The sequence below is a fragment of the Passer domesticus genome, chromosome 1, assembly GCF_036417665.1.
Source record: "Passer domesticus isolate bPasDom1 chromosome 1, bPasDom1.hap1, whole genome shotgun sequence".
NCBI lineage: Eukaryota > Metazoa > Chordata > Aves > Passeriformes > Passeridae > Passer > Passer domesticus.
In genome coordinates this window covers 152,817,119-152,836,127 of record NC_087474.1, presented here as the reverse complement: position 1 = coordinate 152,836,127, position 19,009 = coordinate 152,817,119, and the positions used below count along the sequence as shown (strand labels likewise).

At 37.1% G+C, this 19,009-nt stretch overlaps 1 protein-coding gene across 1 annotated transcript in view; it reads left to right on the top strand.

Annotated features, from left to right (window-relative positions):
- The window catches only part of ADCY8 (adenylate cyclase 8), a 117,885-nt gene that overhangs the window by 36,581 nt on the left and 62,295 nt on the right, over positions 1-19,009 (top strand). Inside the window, exons 3-4 of the mRNA XM_064397226.1 lie at positions 13,088-13,218; positions 15,626-15,737. Coding sequence (XP_064253296.1) covers positions 13,088-13,218; positions 15,626-15,737 — 243 coding nt within the window. The remainder of the gene's footprint in view (positions 1-13,087; positions 13,219-15,625; positions 15,738-19,009) is intronic.

Genomic DNA, 19,009 nt, shown 5'->3' with positions numbered 1-19,009 from the left:
GTGAAATATCCTTAATGAAGAGCAGAAACCTGCATTAAATTTCTTTTTCATTTCTGTTTCTCGGGATACAAAATCCCTAAGCTTTATATAAATGACATATTAAATCCAGACACATATTGAAATTATGACTTTGTGTAGAATTGCTTTCAATATATATCAGGCGTTCTCACCTGCTCTTTCTCCAGTCTTTACTTGAAATTTGCATAACATTTTAAACCCCGAAATACTACAATTTAGTTATAAAGAGTCTCTCAGATAACTTTGTAATGCTACCTTTTCCTGCACCCCACATACATATGTCAAGTTATACATATCTGAAACAAAGATTGTGTAGTGAAGTCAGGAATATTGTTGTGAAATAAAAATTATGCCGGAATATTTGACTAACTGAAGATGCAAATGAAGCCTTAAAGGGACTAGACAGGGAAAATCATAAAAGTTAAATGGCTAAAGTTATTACAGCTACAAGTCTATAAAAATCAGTCCGGCCCATACCCATTTCTCTTGTAATAAGATCACAACATTGCAGGACAGAAATTCACAGAAAAGGCATTTAGTCATAATTAGAAACTTCCCTGGTGTCATGACCACACTCCAAAACTGCTCTCGAGCAGAGACACTAATGAAGCCTGGACAAAGCAGTAGGAAAACATGGATGTGAGGCAGCTTTCAAACTAAGCAAAGCTGTTAAACTGTATCTTACTAACATGAATAACCTGGCGTCTGGACTAATGTTTAGAAAACCCAATATATATGCTCTCTGAAACATTTTGTTTGCATCATTTCTAGCAGAGCACCTAATAGCATTTCATATGGAAGTTGTTTGAGATCAGAGGGGAAAACAGTCCATATCTGCTAGACTTTTATATTCATCCTCTGGAGAGGTGTTCATTCTTGCTCTCGGTGTACAAGTTATGCATCATTCATGGAGAGAAAACTCTTTACGTCTTCCACAGAGCTCGCCAGCAAGACTGCTCAGCTCTTGCTGTGGTAAACAATTGGGAGGGAGTGAACTCAAATCAGAAACAAATCCTCCAGATTCTATCTCTTGACAAGCCAAATGGAGAAAATTATTCTAATTTTAGCACTACATTTATGTAGTTTCAGTGCAGATACCTAGTTCTAGAAGTTACTAAAGCCACAACACATTAGTCTTTTTAGTTGTCCTGTTTAAATCCCTCTCCAAGACAGTCCTCAGCAAGCAGGCCCATTTCTCTCCAGAAATAATTTCCAATTTCACAGAGAGAAGGTCCTCTTATGTGAAAATAAGGGCCCTTCTTAACATCTTCCTTAATTCTTATGGAAATGTTCTTGGGCATCTGACACAGGGGCAGAGGAATTGCAGCTGAAGCCTGGAGGCAGGAGGGGAGGAGGGGAGCAAGCACTGCCTGCTTCCAGTCTTGCAAGGAGCATTCAGGCCAGAAGGTCCAGGCTGGTACCAAACCTGATCCATTGGGCTTCTAGGGATGCTTATAGAGGTGGGACAAAGATGGGTGTCTGCAAGTTTTAATTATGGATTGAGTCAGACCAGTGAGGAGAAAGAAAACCTTCTCTACATGAAATGGTGTAATGAGAAGAGTCCCCTAAGAGAATACCCTACAGACAATTCCTCCCTGCAAGTCCTGCCACTGGCTTACCGAGCACCTACATTCCAGGTAATCTCTTTCTCATAGGGGATTCCACAAATCCAACTAAAGCTCGTTTTGAAAGTCAAAACAGTTTGGATATTGTTGCATTTGATCTGCATAAAGGATTAGAGCTCACCACCTGAAAGGACCATTTGTCCAGGTGAGAAGAGGATAGTTTTGTTTTCTAGGTGTTATCACACATTCTGTCTTTCTAGTATGGGTATCAGGGCTAGAAAATGAGAAGACAGCCCTCAGTCTTCAGAATAATCTGCTGTTGGCATATTTAGTCTCTTCTGCCTGAGATCTTTGGAAAAACTGTAATCCTGCCTTAATCTCTTTTTCCATTAAAAAACCTGTTCTGTTTGACCATTTGTTTCCTTCTACCTCTACTTCCAGAGGACTTTTTTTCACACTTTCCCTTACAACAAGCTCTGTTTCCCATGGCTTTAAGAAGCTCTCTGTAGATTGATGAACTCTAGTTTGTTTTTTGTTTTTATTTTTTTAAATTTTTTTAAGCAGCTTACATGTTATAAAGGTTTTATCAAGCTCTCACAAAGCTAGAATTTAATCAACTGTCAGTACTTTGCAACCTCTAAAATAAAAGCAGATTGGAGTGGGATTGGAATGGACATTTTAAGAGGGTTAAGCACCATGAATCTGTAGATATATATATATATATATATATGTAGGTATAAGTATATATATGTGTGTGTATATGTGTGTATATATATAGTGGTAGTAAGAATATTAAAATCTCTCTAAATTGGTATGAGGATAAAGTTCAGATTTAGTTTAAAAAATAAATTAATAATCTTAATTTTAGAGAGCATATGGTCTTTATAAAAATAGTTTAATGTGATTAATATTTTTAAATTATGATCATAATAACTAAGCCTTTATTTTTAAAGGCCAAACAATAAACTCACAATTTAAAAAGAAAAGCTACGTAAATGTCTAGTTAGATATTACATTTTAGGGGTTTTTTTCCACTTGACAGAAAGCAACTTGTTAACTGTGATGTTCTAAGTAAAGCTTCATATTTGTCCATACTTTCTTTTATCTTAGTACTTTTCTCTAAAGAACCATGGTCCCCACAGAAAATTTTTCTTCATGTTGACCCATCAGCATTTAGATGATCAAGCTCTAACATACTGGTTAATCCAACAAGAAAAGGAATGTGAAAAATTTATATTGTTTTCCACAATCAATCCATTTCCATATTCTGATTTAGTGGGTGACCTGTTTTCTAAATCCAATAATAGACTTTTCTTCCTTATTGTTGACAGGAAGAAATATTTACATGCACTTATGATTCTGTAGATACCAGGATGTATATTTACTACACCTTCTCTCAAAACCCCCCATTACTGAACCCATTTGCAGTAGAAAAGTCAGATTTTATGTGTAGTACCTTCACATCCACTGCTGGTGTTTGTTTCTTGTCATCAAAGCATAACTTCCACATTTTTCTGTCAAGTCTAAGATGAAATCAATATAAAAACTGTCTGCTGCCTTCTCTTCCATTCCTTGCAAATCCAGAGTTGTCAAATGGTCTCAAGCAGAATAATGAGATTTATAGTCAATGACAGAGAGAGAGAGGAGTCAGACACTGAATTCATATAAGGGAGAAATCCCAGTGTCAAATCTTCATGCATGGGAGCTTTCCCTAGAAAAAATTAGTGAGAAGGAAACCTCCTTCCTAGTAGATGGATTTTGGATTCACTGAGGATAAAACTCATGGGTGGTACTTTGATCTCCAAACCAGGTTGTTCAAATGTTGTGCTGGTCAACAGAGAACGAAACTGACAAGATTTTGGTAGCCTGTGTCTCCTCTGTTCTCAGATCTTTGCTAAGAGAGAGTTGTCTAAAAAAAAAAAAAAAGCCTTTTTCAGACCTGCCACCAACTAGTGACCCTTGCTGATGCATCAGGGAAGGGGACAGAAATGAAATTAGTAAGGAGGATGAAATAATTTCAGCCCCTTACAGTTATGAGACTTCTACCAGCTGGGCTGTCACACATTCCTCTTGGCCTAATAGAGAACTCCAAGCTCCAAAATCATCAAGTCAGTGCCTCTGTTCTGAATTTCTCATTCAGGATCAGAACTTTTAGTGTTCTAAGAAACTTCCCTTAGTGCCCTAAAAGGACTGTAGGAAGACTCTAAAATTAATGTCCTTACAAGACACTTAATTAATAGAGGGACTCTGTCGTCCAGGTAATGGTTTGAAATCATATAACCATAAGCAATACCAATTCCAAGATAAACAGAGTCAAGTTACTGATGCCATTACTGAGATAATTTAAGGTAAGATAGAATATTTGGATAAACATTTATAAATAAGCTAATGGTCCTTCATATGGATGCCATTTGGGTATTCTCTTATATGTTCTCAATATGTATTCTTCACATATATATTTGTAACTCTGTCAACATACTCTGTTGTATTAGTAGCTGGTTTTCCCAGTACTTTCCTCTGGGCTTTCCCTGAGCAGAAAGACAAAACAAATTCCAGAGTTCCAATCCCCAGGAGGTAGAAGGTTCTGTGCCATCTTGGTTCTTCCTGGAAACCAAGGCTGAGAACAACTCATTGAGATGCATTCTTATGGACAAAGTACAGCTAGTGCTGAAGGAGAGGCTCCAGAGAAGGGGTTTTACCTGGGGGGAAAAGCATCACCCCTTGTCCTCCTGACTGGTGCTTTTTATCAATTATGCTAATTTCCTACCACCTATGAATGTGTACTCATCCCTGTAGGAGTGGGCTTTTGTGGACACCTTTCCATAACTGCCCCTGAAGGCCTTCATTAAAGATCTCTTTTTATATTACCTCCTTACTAAAATTATCTCGAGTTTCATTTCCAGGTTGGGCAAAAGGCAACAATGCATTCATTCAGTATTCACCTTTCCATCTACAAGCCTATTTTCAGGTGGTGACTACTTCTCCCACCTACTGAAAGGAAGATTTATCCTGCTTGTTCTGTTTAGTACTGGAGTCTTGTAATTCTCTGACAAGGTGCATCCCTTGTTTTGACCAGAAAATATGACCTTGTGGCTCTTATTCATCTTGGTGTCTGCAGTGATTTAGTCATAGAAATAAAAGGCACAAAATCTTTCTTTATGATATTTTCTATGTCATTAGCTGCCATGAATACTCCTGACAGATGTGTATTTTGCTGAAGTTGTCTAGAAATTTTCAAAACAGCTCAAAAAAAGGAAAAAATGGAAAAAGAGACATGCAAATCAATAGAAAAAAGAACCAGTACAGAAGAATTAAATGAAGATTTAACAGCAGATAAGTCAAAGCTATTCCAGAGAAGCACAGCACAATAAGCATTAAAGTCAGATGGTGCCATTCTGATATTTTTAGAACAAATTTGAATTGTAGGACTTATTTTGTGATCATTTTCTATCCCAGTAAAACAAGGAAAAGCTTAAGATTATGCTTTTATGAAATCAGTATTGTGTCTATCTCTCCTGTTCCTTAGCTCTGACTCTGGCCTTCCTTGCAAACTAACTGAAATTTATGGAAGACAATACACCAGAAGATAGTACAAAGCTTTTTGTCATAATATGGGTCTTATTTCCATATAAATAATTTTTTTCTGAATGTTTGTCTTCTGCGCTTTTGTTTAACAAAGAATAAATTTTTAAAATCATCATGATATATGGAAGAAACAAAATTAAGAATATAAAATATGCCTTTCCATTATTAGATGAGTCTAATGGGTTACTCTGGGGCTGGAGAGTATCACTTGCTCAGTTCAGGGATCCCCAACAATAAGTAGGACATTGACCTGTTGGAGAAAATCTAGAGGAGTGTCATGAAGATGACGAGAGAGCTGGGACACTTCTCCTATTAAGAAAGGTGGAGAAATTTGAAATTGTTCAGTCTGGGGAAAAGAAGCCTACGGGGAAACCTGATAGAACCTCCCAGTGCCTAAAAGGGCTACAAGAGAGATGAAGAAGGACTTTTGACTAGGGCATACAGTGGTAGGACAAGGGGCAATGTCTTCAAACTGAAAGAGAGTAGGTTGAGATTGTTATTAGGAAGAAATTCCTGACTGTGAGGGTGGTGAAGCACAGGAACAGGTTGCCCAGGGAAGTTGTGGCTGCCCCTTGACTGGAAGTTGGATGGGACTTTGAGCAACTTGGTCCAGAAAAAGGTTCTCCTGCCCATGGCCAGGAGATGGTAACTGACTGATCTTGAACATCTGTTCCAACTCAGACTATTGCATGGTTCTATGATAAATGTTCATGTCTACAAGGTAGGGCAGTAATACAAATTGTTTTGTAACTCCTGCTTTTCACCACCCATCTTTCTAACACGGTGGGGTTTCACAATGAAATGTAAATCTAACATGCTCTTCATTCAGAAGATAAAAAAACATATATAAGGGTTCAGAGGACCTGGAATTATTAACAATTTCGTGAATTCAATACAATCACTTAATTTGAGAGAACTTAATTTGAGACCTGTAGATCCTACTGCCTAAGTTAAAACACAACTCAAATAAACAAAGCACTATCTGGAGATTGTTTCATGATGTGCTCCCACACACTTCTGTGCAAGTTAGTGGTGCTCATGTGGCCTTATGATAAAATGGTTCATTGTACCTGTGCCACAGTGTAATTACTGCCTGCAGTTAGCAGTTAGCTTCATGACCAACTGTGTTACTTCAAACAAAATTTTTGAAGTATTTTTGTAAATATTTTGAAGAGTAATAATTATTTTTTATTAAATAAACCTGCATCAGCAATAACATGTATAATCAAAAAAAAAAAAGACAGGGAGTGTTGTTTTATCAATTCCCAGTATGTTACAGGATGAGCTACATATTTATGAAGCCAAAATTATACTGGGAAGGCATAAAACCCCCAAACTGGCATCCCTGGAATCATCCTTCTACATCTCAGGAACAGCAGGGTAAGGAGGCACTAAGATTGTGATCTCCTTATAGGGCCAACTGGGCAATAAAAAAGACACCTCCTTTTACACCTGACAGTAGACTGTTAGTCATCACACCCTGCCAAGATTTTGGCTTCAGGTATTGAATCATCAAACCACTCCCTATCCAGCTAAAACAAAGGACCAGCAGTACCTTGCCGTTCCTCCCTTCAGCCTGTGCTATGTATATTGTTTTATGTTGGTTTGGAAAACAGCATAGAGGAAACAATTTAATAGCATGTCCTTCATACAAGAATTGTGTGGAAATAACTTTTTCCTACTTTCATTGCCACAAACTTTGCAACATCTCATTAGACACTTTCATGAAGGGTTTACTTTCATTCACTCTCATAAATACTGGGTTATCAGTTTGTTTGAGATTCAAGATATGTTTCATAGACAAAAGCTAAACAAAAGGAGACTCGAAGACCTTCTGTGTTATCTGGCCTTGTTTCTCTTTGAGAACAGCAGATGCCTAAATGGAGCATGTGGCCAAGGATGGGATAATTTTTGTTGGATAATGATTGTTGGAATTAAAATAAAGCAAAGTTAATATTGCTCATATCAAACATGGCAGAAGTAAGTAGTAAAAGTTAAAGGCAGCCTCATAACCCCACTAGTCTGCATGAATTAGGTACTGCAGTAATTTCAGTAATTTTTAATTAACTCCCATTGTCTTGATGAGACACAAGAAAGAACAACTGCAAAAAGACTGTCCATTGTATACTTAGTAAGCACAAAGGAATTTCTCTTCAGAGCAGTTCATCATAATAAGAGGTGCTAATTTCCATTTTCTAGAGTGGCACCTACAATAACTACATCTATTCTGAACATGGTCAGATTTGCCGTACAAAACAATACAATTTTTATTGACTTCCCTTAATTGCAATAAAAGCTCATGTACTGCAGAAAGATTAAAACTACTCCTGCTCTGAATGGTCTTTTTTACATCCTATTAAGTTCAGTGTTTAAGACAGTAAAACACCTCTGATATTAATTTTAAATGTTGTTAAAGATAAGCTTGATGGTTCTGGAAAAACGATTCTTAAAAATCAAGATGAAAAATGTTAAACAGTTTCTCGAGAGCATCTATGGTTAAACACTTCTGGGGTACGCCCACTCCAATTTTTCACAAGTGTCTTGGGAACAGCCATAAGCAGCATGAGTCCAAACCCAGATTACTCCCACGACTTCTCTGTTGCCTCCCCCTTTTGATGGTACATGCAGAGGAAGAACTTCTTCCTGAACTCACCTGTCAGTCAAGAGGGGTTTTTTGTGCCTTGGCAAAGCCATCCCTCATAAAAATTATGTGGGACAAATAAAAGTCTAAACCATTTAAGTGGAGCTTGTGCATGGAGCCTTTGCACACAGCAGACCCTGCAGCGGTGATTCCCTCACATGACCTGCAGAGAAACCTCGGGGGATTTGACCTTTCTTTTAGCAATTTCCTCCAGATCCCAAATTGCTTGTACACGTTTTGTGCTTGTTGGAGTTTTGGTCTCTTTGATCAGCCCAAGTGGAAAGGTCTCTCATTTTTATTCACAAGACTGAGGCCTCGTGCACTGGTTAATTGACTGTTCTCAAAAACTGCTGCAAAGGTCATTATTTATTCATCAGGGACATGTCCCACTTCTCCATGAATGTGCCTACCTGTGTTTGTGCAGTTGTAAGCACTGGTACCCCCTGATTTCAGTACAAGTGACTCAAGGGATCAGTGCATGCAGACCACAGCAAAGCTGTGCAACAAAGACTGATTATTGCAGATCATTAAAAACAGTAAATGGGCCTTAGAGGCAGTATCAATGTTAAATTGCAGTCTTGGGACTTTAAGTAGATGTGGGTGACTCATGAAGTTAATTTCCTTATCATTGCAGGATTTGTTTCACTATTGCTAACTTTTCCTGAAGGAGTAGATTGGGTAGGAGTCAGCTCCATATTTGACACCTCCTAAACTAAGTGACTACACACTCTACATCTATGAACTCCTACTACCATGGACTGAGATCTAGTCAAAACAGGCAACAGAACCCAAAGAGACCCACAGTGACACCACAGGAGTAATTTACTCAGCTGAGTATCACTCCAGATTCATTGGATTATATGGAAGTTTGGGCATAACTACCTTGGAGTCACAAAAATCAGGTGTCTGAATGCAGACCTGAATTCTACCATCAATTTGTTACATTTAGTGATTTCTATTGGCTTTTTTCTTTACCATAGTTATTCTTCATGTTAAAGGTACTTTTCAAATTTATTTACTCTAAACTCTGCCTGCTCCATCTTAAAGACTGTGGTTGATTCATGTCATGAACTGTTATTAGAATAGTTCACCAGCTCTTTTCTAGCATTCCTTTGTTGCTATTTTCTTTCTTCTATGTCTTTTCTCTTGAGCAATTATATCTCTGCTCCTTTTCAAACCACTTATCACTGCTGCTTTGAATTGTCTCCACTTAGCCCACTGCTCACCTAGTAAACTTTCAAAAGATTTGGGTGATGGAGTTTCCTTCACCCTAAAGTTCACAACATTTTATTAGGGTTTTCTCTGTAAGAGAAGGAAATGTTTCTCATGTGTTACCCTCCAGATCTGAAAATGCCTTCCAAGAGAGACTGACTAGAAATGTAAGGACCCTGTGATCATGTAAATAGTAAGGTACAGAGGACAATAAAAGATTGACATTTTTCTTTTGCCTAGGATTAGCTACTGCTTTCTTGTACATGACCTCCACACCTTTGCGCTGTTCTTCTGTGCCACAGTATCTAAATCTGTGAAATAGGAGCAATAGTATTTAAGTATCTTGAAGGGGAGTCATGTGGCAAGGATCTTTATATCAAGGGAAGAGTGATATGACACTCATTCTTGAATAACTGAAAATCTTTCTTAACTGTTGGACTGAAGAAAAGTGACATGAAAGACCTCTGAAAAAGGACATATTTTGGTCCAGAGAACACTAGAATCAGCTGTAGGAAAAGAAAGAATGGAAATTATCTATACTAGAGCCCAGTTTGGAGAAGAAGCCTGGTTCAGCATCCCCACCATCTTGACAGTGTGGTGTGAGGTGAGAGTAGCTGGGCATAGCAAGGGACAGCTGATGCCCACAGAGCGCAAAACAATTTCTGTCATTTGAATGTTTCAGTTCCAGAGAATTGATGGTAACTGAAGTTCCTCAAAAAGTATCTATAGATACACACTTAAATGCTGTTTTTCTTCAAGTGCCCTTCCTTAGCACAACATACATCATGCAGAATAGTGACATGAGCTGTTCATGAACCTTCAGTTGTGATTCTGACAAAGGCTCATCAAACCCTTCAGTATTAATGGAGGAGGGCTGCTACAGAGACAAAGTAATTAACCTCAGTTTTACGGGTCATTGCCAGATCTTATGTGCAGACAAGAACATTTAACTCACCTTAATGAGTAGCATGAAGGTTAAGATATCAAATGTTCTAGGCACATTTTTCTTGGCTTAGTGAGCATGTGCCAAGCCAACTATGTTTTATTTTAAATAAACATTCTACAGGCAATCTCAATACCCCCTTAGGTAAGTACAAATAAGGAATGTAAGATTTTACTTTTGGAAAAGAAAAGTACATTCTCTATTTAAGTCATATATGTATGAAGGAACTGATTTTTTTTTTTTTTATGTTCACTTATCATAGAGTGCATAAATAGTTCAATAACAACCAGGATTTCTGTTTACTTTCTTTTGTTTTTAATCTCCTTTTTTTTAAAAAAATTGTCTTCCAGTTTGTCATCCTTCATGGATAAGCTAGGAAATAACATGTTTCTTTTTACTGTGAAAAAATTTAGTACTATTCTGAACACATCTTCGCAAGAAGTCATTGGACACTTTATTAATACGACTTCTGAAATATTGATCTGATTTGTTCAGAAAGTGGTTTTATTTTTTGGTCATATTGAGCGATGTATCTTGATAGTGAAGGAATAAAAAAATCTAAGTGTCTTCTATCACAGGAAGCTCAAGGACACAGAATTTTAAAAATATTTCTGGCTCCTAGACTATCAATCAGCAGCCCTTTGCAAACATGCCATCTTAAGAAACCATGGGACTTTTGCTTGTGGAATATTTAGCTGCGGGCTAAATATTCCTGTGAAACCTGGTTTGCAGGAGTATGAAGGACCTCCTACGGGACTGGTTTGCTTCTTGCTATCACAAGCATCACATCCAGTGTTTACACATCAGAAGAATGAAGGATAGCAGAATTCCCAGGTGGAAAGGGTGGAAGAAAGCCAAAACAAAGCAGATGTGCTAAAATTAGAACCATCCTGTATGGGGAAACAGAAAGTCTGAGCTTGGCTATTTCCCAAAATAAAGGAGGATCTCGCTGCATTATAGTTCACAGCCTACCCTATATCAGCCAACACTCACATAATTTTTTGTCTCTTCCTCACAAAGGCAAGTCTTGATTTAGCAAAGGTTTGTTGAATAGGTGGATAAATTGAATATTAGGAGATTTTCAGTTCTCTCATATTCTGTCAGCATGTTATGCAGGAAGGAGTGCCTTTTTGGAGGGGGGTTTAACACTCCAGTGCTCCACTGGTGAAACACTCCAGTGCTCCAGTGCAGCTTTTGGCAGATTTTGTTTTCCCCTGTTAAACAAACAAACAGTTCACCTCAGCTGGTGCTGCCATCCAGACAAATGGAGGTGTTTACCCACAACGTGTTCCCATCAGAGCTGAAGATTGTTTACTAACTGCTGACAAAAACCGCTCAGAGTGAGAATTCTTCATGATCTACATTGTGAAATTGTAAGTTAGCAGTGATATCACTTCCTATGAAAGCTAGGAAGGGATTCCTTCATTTATTTAGATGTTTCATCTATGGCAGCATTTCATCCATATGACATTGAATCCTGCTGGCATAAAATAATTATTTTCATGATTGGTTTGCTTGTCTTTCTCATTCCACCCATCATTCCTCTTTGTTTTTTCTTGTTTTCGCTGAACAAATTTTCATTCTTGAGAAGGGACATAGCACACAGCCTGTATACTATGAAGTTATTTTACATCCTCCTGATATCAAGTTGCCTCAAAACAAATTCAACATCAGTTTCTTTGACAAAAAAAGCTGGAGGAGAGGAGAGGAGAGGAGAGGAGAGGAGAGGAGAGGAGAGGAGAGGAGAGGAGAGGAGAGGAGAGGAGAGGAGAGGAGAGGAGAGGAGAGGAGAGGAGAGGAGAGGAGAGGAGAGGAGAGGAGAGGAGAGGAGAGGAGAGGAGAGGAGAGGAGAGGAGAGGAGAGGAGAGGAGAGGAGAGGAGAGGAGAGGAGAGGAGAGGAGAGGAGAGGAGAGGAGAGGAGAGGAGAGGAGAGGACTTTATTCATCTGTGTGTTCTGTAGTCTACATATGTGCTTGATTTGGAAGTTAGTATCTGGTTTTCCCTAGACATATCCTATTTTCCAAAATGTTGTTTGAGATTTGGTTATAAATAGATTACATACATGGTAGTAACATTATCTTCTTTAGTTCAATAAGAATTCAGTATTTGAAATCCTGTAAAACAAAAGTAAAAAATTGTACCTTTGGTTCAGAGTGATTGGGAGTGATAAATTCCAATACTGAACAAAGATTTCTAATCTGAAAAAAAAGGGAGACTGAGGGCAAGAGGACACAATAACAGTATTTTGATACAGAAAGATTATTACAGAGAAAGCAGCAGTCAATAATTATCCATGTCCAATTTGAAAGGATAAAAAGAAGGTTTAATTTGCAGAGAAACAGATTTGGGTTGGATACTTGCAAAAATCTGTCAAAGCTGTTAAATTGATGAGCCACTGAAGTCAGTCTAAAATCTCTCTGGGGATGATCTAGGGCTTTCATGAAAGAACTTGATTACTTTTTGAGGGCTTGCGTGGCTGTACTAAGATGTGGTTAGTTAGAACACAGTGCTAATAACCATGATTCCAGGTCCAATCCCCATACAGCCCAGTCACTTAAGATCCTTGGGGGTTCCTTCCAACTGAGAATATTTGGTGAAATTCTGTGAAAATTCTGGGGTTAAGTATATTATGACAGGGCTGGAAACAGCACTTGTGTGGATATGTATATATCTTTATACACTAATGCTAGAAGTATATGTGCACTAGTATGCACTGATACACTGTGTTTGCACACTAATAATAAACTAATATACATGGATACTCTACTAGTATGCATTATAAATAAACATGTGTGTATATATATAAACATATGTCTCAAATATTTACTCTTCCTGAGTGTTCTTGAAACACAGACAAACTTAATTAAAAATGTTGGATATGTTATCCAGTCTTCCTAGTCAAGAGAACTGGTTTGAATGAGCATGTGAGTTCATTTTATTCTTCCTTACCTAAACCAGAGGTATCCTGGACTCTGGACTCAGGCTGATAAAGTGATTTATCACAAATGGCCTGAGATAGAATTTTTAGAGAGGAGGGCCATGTCTTAACCAGTTGTCCAGATCCTCAAGCAGGGCATTGTGAAATACCAGTTCAGACTGATACTGGTTTTCTCTTTGTTTCAGGAACGGCTGGTGCTCTCTGTGTTACCTCGGTTTGTAGTCCTGGAAATGATAAATGATATGACCAATGTAGAAGATGAACATTTGCAGCACCAGTTCCATAAGATCTACATTCATCGTTACGAGAATGTCAGGTGGGTGAAGTAGCCTTTCTGTAATATTTAAGATCTCAGACATTGCTAAATTACTCTTGTCTGAGGGTTTCCCTTCTGTTGCTTTATTCATTCATGAATCAAAAAATTAGTGTACCCTTGTTTATTATTTGAGCAGAGAAGCATTTTGATGCCGCCTTCTACTCATCAGGATGGCTGGATGCCATGGCAATGGGAAAACCCATTTGAACTAAACACTGGGTCTGGACCATTTGTGTTTTTTTCTCATTTTTTTCACTTTTTCACACTCAGTTCAGTTAAGTGGTCAGGATTGCACTGGAAGGGGAGCCCTTCCTACATGTGGACACATATTCTGCCCCAACCTGGTGGTTCATCCCACACACTGAAAAATGAGATGAAGACTTGTAAGATGTTCTCAAAGATGGTTATGTGGTTCCTCTGCTCTATAGCCATTGTAATTTAATCAGTCTTATGATTTTCTTAATCTTTATTCTTCTCTCTAAATTTTTTCTTTCCTGAAATAAGTTATCAGAAGGGTGATACTTATCCTATAAGCTGCTACTCAAGGTAATTAGTCCTAATTGCACATTACACCAGAGTGATCAACTTCTACTCCATGATATTACATAATCTTGGTTTTATTGTATTTCCTGATAATCAGAATAGTTTGTCAAGCCAATACCTTTTTCCATAAGCCTTTCCCAAAACAAGAGAGTAAATCATTGAGTGATCATCTTTGAAATCATCATTGAAGGAAGTGCAAAATAAGCATGGATATGGTGGTAGATAAATTTCTTGGGAAGCAAGTACTTTGCCTTTCGATGAAAACAAAGTATAACTTTGTCTGGAGAAGTCCAATAAAAATAATTTGCACTTCTGCAGAAGAATAAGTTGATTATCTGCTTCTTCTGTGGCCATGCAGTAGCTCAGATATGTTATTTTATTAAATCTGATCAAAAGTATCAAGGACTCTCATAAAGGTTTGAGTTACACTAAATTAAAATGTCTTCCATTAACCTTTTTCATACTCAGAGTAAGTGTTGCTGTAGAAGAATCAAAATATGGAGAAGATGGCCCTTTTGCTTTAATGGAAAAGAGTTGTAGACAGGGTGAGAAGTGGAAACATATTTTATGCTTGAAAATTATTTTAAATTAAAATTCTGTATGCTTTAAAATACAGATATTGGTTGGCTTCTATACATGCTACCAGAAACTAGATAATTTCAAAACAAGGTTTCATTCACCTTATTTTGTTTCTTAAATGTTCAGTACTGAATACTACCTAAACCAATGCTATATGAATCCTTAAAAGTAGTATCCAGTTAGAAATTTTTTTGGGTTTGAAAATTAAAGGGGTAGAAACTAGTAATTTGAACATCTTATTAGCATAAATTTAGTCTATTGTTACTATTCATTACTCTTTGCATAGCTTGGTACTTTACCTTTTAATTTTATTACTTCTCACTGGTAAAAATCTCACCAAGTTTGTAAGCATTTTGTTTAAACCTCACCCAAACCTTTACCAGTCCATACATTTGAAGAAGTGTTATCAGTCAACCTGATCATTACTGTATTTCTTATTGGTTACATTAGTAATTCTCAGACACTGTCAAATTGTGATCTTGTTCAACACAAGTCACCAGATAAAGTGAAAAAAAAGCATCTGGTACTCAGATTGTAACACCAGTAATTGCTAAACTTTCAATTGCTAACGAGGTTTGTGCCACAATGATGAGTGTCTTTTTGAGCATCACTGCTTTATGAGGTAGCCAATACTTTCTTTGTCTAATAATTACTGAGCTACTACATGCTTTGCTCTGGGTGGTATCTTGCACACCACAGACTTTGTGTGTGTTTATGTTTCTCTGTATTCAGATGTTGTCATTCTAGGCACAGTGAGCAGCCAAAAGGCAAGAAAAATAACCAGATATTCAAACACAGGTTAGAAGTTTGTTTGCAAGTATTTTGTTAATGGAGATCCTACGACAATTTCAGGCACACAAGCTGATACAGCTAAATTCAAAGTACGATCACACTAGGCGCCCTGCAAAGTCAGTAGAATGAAAAAAGAATTATTAATTAAAGATTCATACCTTATAAAGAGAGCACTATAGTTCTAACTCAGGTACTGCTGTCACATACCTAAAATGAGACTAAACAAAACAGGCCTCAGCCTGGTATATCAAGACTGTCACAGATTTGCATGATTCCTATTTTTAGCAAAACATTTTCTCACTCTTAGTAGTATTTTTTTTAGTTTCCTCAATATTTATATTCAGTACTCCAGTATGTACAAAGGTATAGAACAGAAGTAGTGTTACTTCAAGGGTGATAAAATGACCTTTCCACTGGTAAAATGCTAGAAGGTAACTTAAAACATTCAGTAATGAAAGGATGTAGACTGAAATATTAATTTTTTTTTTATTAGCATTCTTTTTGCAGATGTTAAAGGCTTCACCAACCTTTCCACAACTCTGTCAGCCCAGGAGTTGGTCCGAATGCTGAATGAACTCTTTGCCAGATTTGATCGACTAGCACATGTGAGTTAAACACAATTTATTTCCAAAAAAACAAAATCAATTCCATGTTTGGGAGGTTTAGAAAATACCTTCTGATCAATTTGAACAATATATATCCATATTCTCCCCACAGGGATTTTATGTAGCAATTGAGTTTGCAAGACACTGACAAAGTTATATGAAAAATGCTGAGTTCTGATAACAAGTGAAAGCAGAGGCTGTCATCAGGACATTTGGTTTCTGTAGTGCTGGACAGAGAATAGTATAAAAGTAGATCACCTATGACAGTTTCTAAGGAAGCTTCATATTTTGGATTTTTGCTGGAAATTTTTTTTAAGACCCTAGCTTAGCTTTATTTGTCTTTTCTTCTGAAAAGTGAGGAAGATTAAAAGACCTATTCATTTAAGGTCATCTAATTAGTTCTCACAGTCATTGCAGTGGTTAGTTAATAGCAGGGTTTACAGTCTTTAGGCTGGATTCTATCTAACTCAACAATGAAATTAATTAAACACAGTAGAGAAAATTATTACATCAGGAAAATTAGTTGCTCCTTAATTAGCACTGATCAGAAAAAAAAATGAAGCACAAAAATACAAGTGGAACATGCTCAGTTTTGCTAGGCTTGTATATTTATTTTTTTCATATTTCTTTGGTCAAAATACAATTTAATATGGCTATCTTTAGGTATCAATATCTGAGCTGACTAATAGGGCTTCTATGTGGAGGCAATGAAGTACATTTCAGAGAGTTTTTCTTATCATTTATCCATTTATACTATGGGAAAATAAATTGCACTGAATATCACAGACCATGCTATCTATCTACTATAAAGGAAACTAAAGTGGCTTGGCCTGATGTAGAGATTTGCATCCCTCACTGGCTTTTATACATTTCTGAATTAGGGTGATGGGGTATTTGTACACATATTACACTGTATCAGAGTTAGATCCTTGTGGTTTTCTCTCATCTTACACATTAAGGTCAAGAAAAGCAAGTCTTCCATAACTATTGAAATTTCTTTTGATTCAATTATTTTTATCTCAAATAGTAATGCGTCTCCTCTTGTACAGAGGGGTGCCATAATCCATTGCCTGGACAGTAGCAAATTAGTAAATGCAACCTACAATATCTGCTTTGCAAACAAAAACCCCTCATCAGCTCTGGTCTACACTGGAAACCAAGCCAGGTGAAAGAATTACCTCAGTCCTGTCTTTCAGAAGGAGTAGAGGAGTAATGTCTGCTTTTGTATGGCTTGACAAAAAGAGCTTTTCTAACTGAAGAAACATATTTTACACCAAATAGAATGTATGTGTGTCACAGAAATATTTTAGGAAGACTAAGTATAAAAAATTCCTTAGTGCTTTGCTTCACATTTCAATTTTGACTAGCATTCATGATAATTAATCATATTTTGTAACCATTCCATAAACTATATTTAATCAATAGTGATTTTGTGTAAAATGACTATATCCAGTAAAGGAGTTAGGAACAAGGAAGCATTTACATTTAAAAGTCTAATCCAGTGAATACTCCTTCACTTGTCACTTAACCCTGAAGTCAACTTCCTGCTTGTTTGTTTTTTTTTATTTTATGGGAACAGGAAATTTTGCTTCTTTAAATGCCTAGACATTTTCCCCTTCTCTGTGGCTTGTCACACACCTTCTAGAAATCTTTCTGTTCTAAATATGCAGTTCTAAATTCATAAATCCTAACAGAGGACATTGAATATGCCATACAATAATAGGCATCCCAAAAATGTAGGCGAGTTTATTTTAAAGAAATGGCAATAAATATATCAGTCTGTTTTACCAGAAATCTCTGGTTTGGGATGAAAGACCATTTGTGTCTGCAAAATGTCGTTATCAGGATGATCACCTCTCAAGTGAATGTCCCAGTCACTAAATTCAAGACCCTAGGATCTTTCATACATTTCCTTTCCTAGTCTGGGAATTTACTTCTTTTTTTAACACATCATTGATTAGACTAATCCACTGGTCTAGAATAATCCTCTGAAAGGTGGAAGAGACAGGGAAGAACCAGTGTAGAAATTGAACATATTTGGCCTGCAAAGATTAAAGTTATATGACCATGAAAAATTAAAATTCAGTAAAAAGACATTTTGATTGCCTTCCTGATTTGTGGGTTCTGTGACCTGGATGTCATAATACCTGTGTGATACCCTGACAATAGAGATGCCTAACATGGAGAAACTTCTCTTGCTTCCCTAGAAAGGATTTGGTGTTTCTGCCCAATTCAAGGAGACAAATCCTCCCTCTGAACTTACAGGAAACCAAGACTCCACACTGGACTCTTACGGAGGGGACCAGCTGCATAAAATAAAAGGGTCTAAATCTTATATTGAATTTCACTTTTTCCTTTGGAAAATTTTGGAAATGGACATTGAGTGACCCTGAATTTTAAGGACTTGTGAATTACATGGATCTATCAACTTACCCATCTGATATTGCATAAAGCTTTCACACCTGGTAAAGTTGAATCTTCGGGAAAAATTCCTGGTCTTTGTCTGAATGAACCAAGAGATGATCTTGTTTTAATGCTGGTCCATCTTGGTAGTATATTCCAGTGCCTTAACACTCTCACTGTTTATTCAGTATGGGTTTTCCTCATTTGATTTTTTCTGACTTTGAATTACATCCTTTGATTCTTGCTATATCAAATCATTCCCAGAAAAAGGGACCATCTTGTAGCCACTGACTTCCTCTGGGAATGCATCTGGATACTTTGATCAAGGGGCTTCTCAGGTTTCCTTTTGATAAAAGAAATAGACCAAACTCATGGCAAGGTTTTTACTCTGTAAGATTTATTCCTTCAAATAGTTTTGGGAGCTACTTTTCTAGAACACCTCCTGTTTTTGAGAATCCTTTTTAAAGCACTGAAAACAGTGCTCCTGGACTAACCTCCATGAGTGTGAAGAAGGCAGATTACCACCTTCCTGCTTATATCTGTTTCCTTGATCACTGTCCAAATGCCATGTTTCTAAACTTACAGTGATAACACTATTGTACTGAAAAATATTATTTTGGGGTTTTCTGGTCTTACTGTCACATGGTGACCACCATGTCTGCATGGTAATTGTTTATTTTCCTGGTCTTATTGCTTTTGTAAATGTTATTAGCAATAGGTTTCTATCGCCTGTCAATCCTTGACAGGACTTTTGGGAAGTGGTCCTTTCAAGGTCTCCCTAGAAGGATCTTCCACTAAGGAGGTTTACACAATCAGATCCAGATTTCAGATCTATCACTTAACTGGTTCTTAATTAGCTTAGCTAGAGT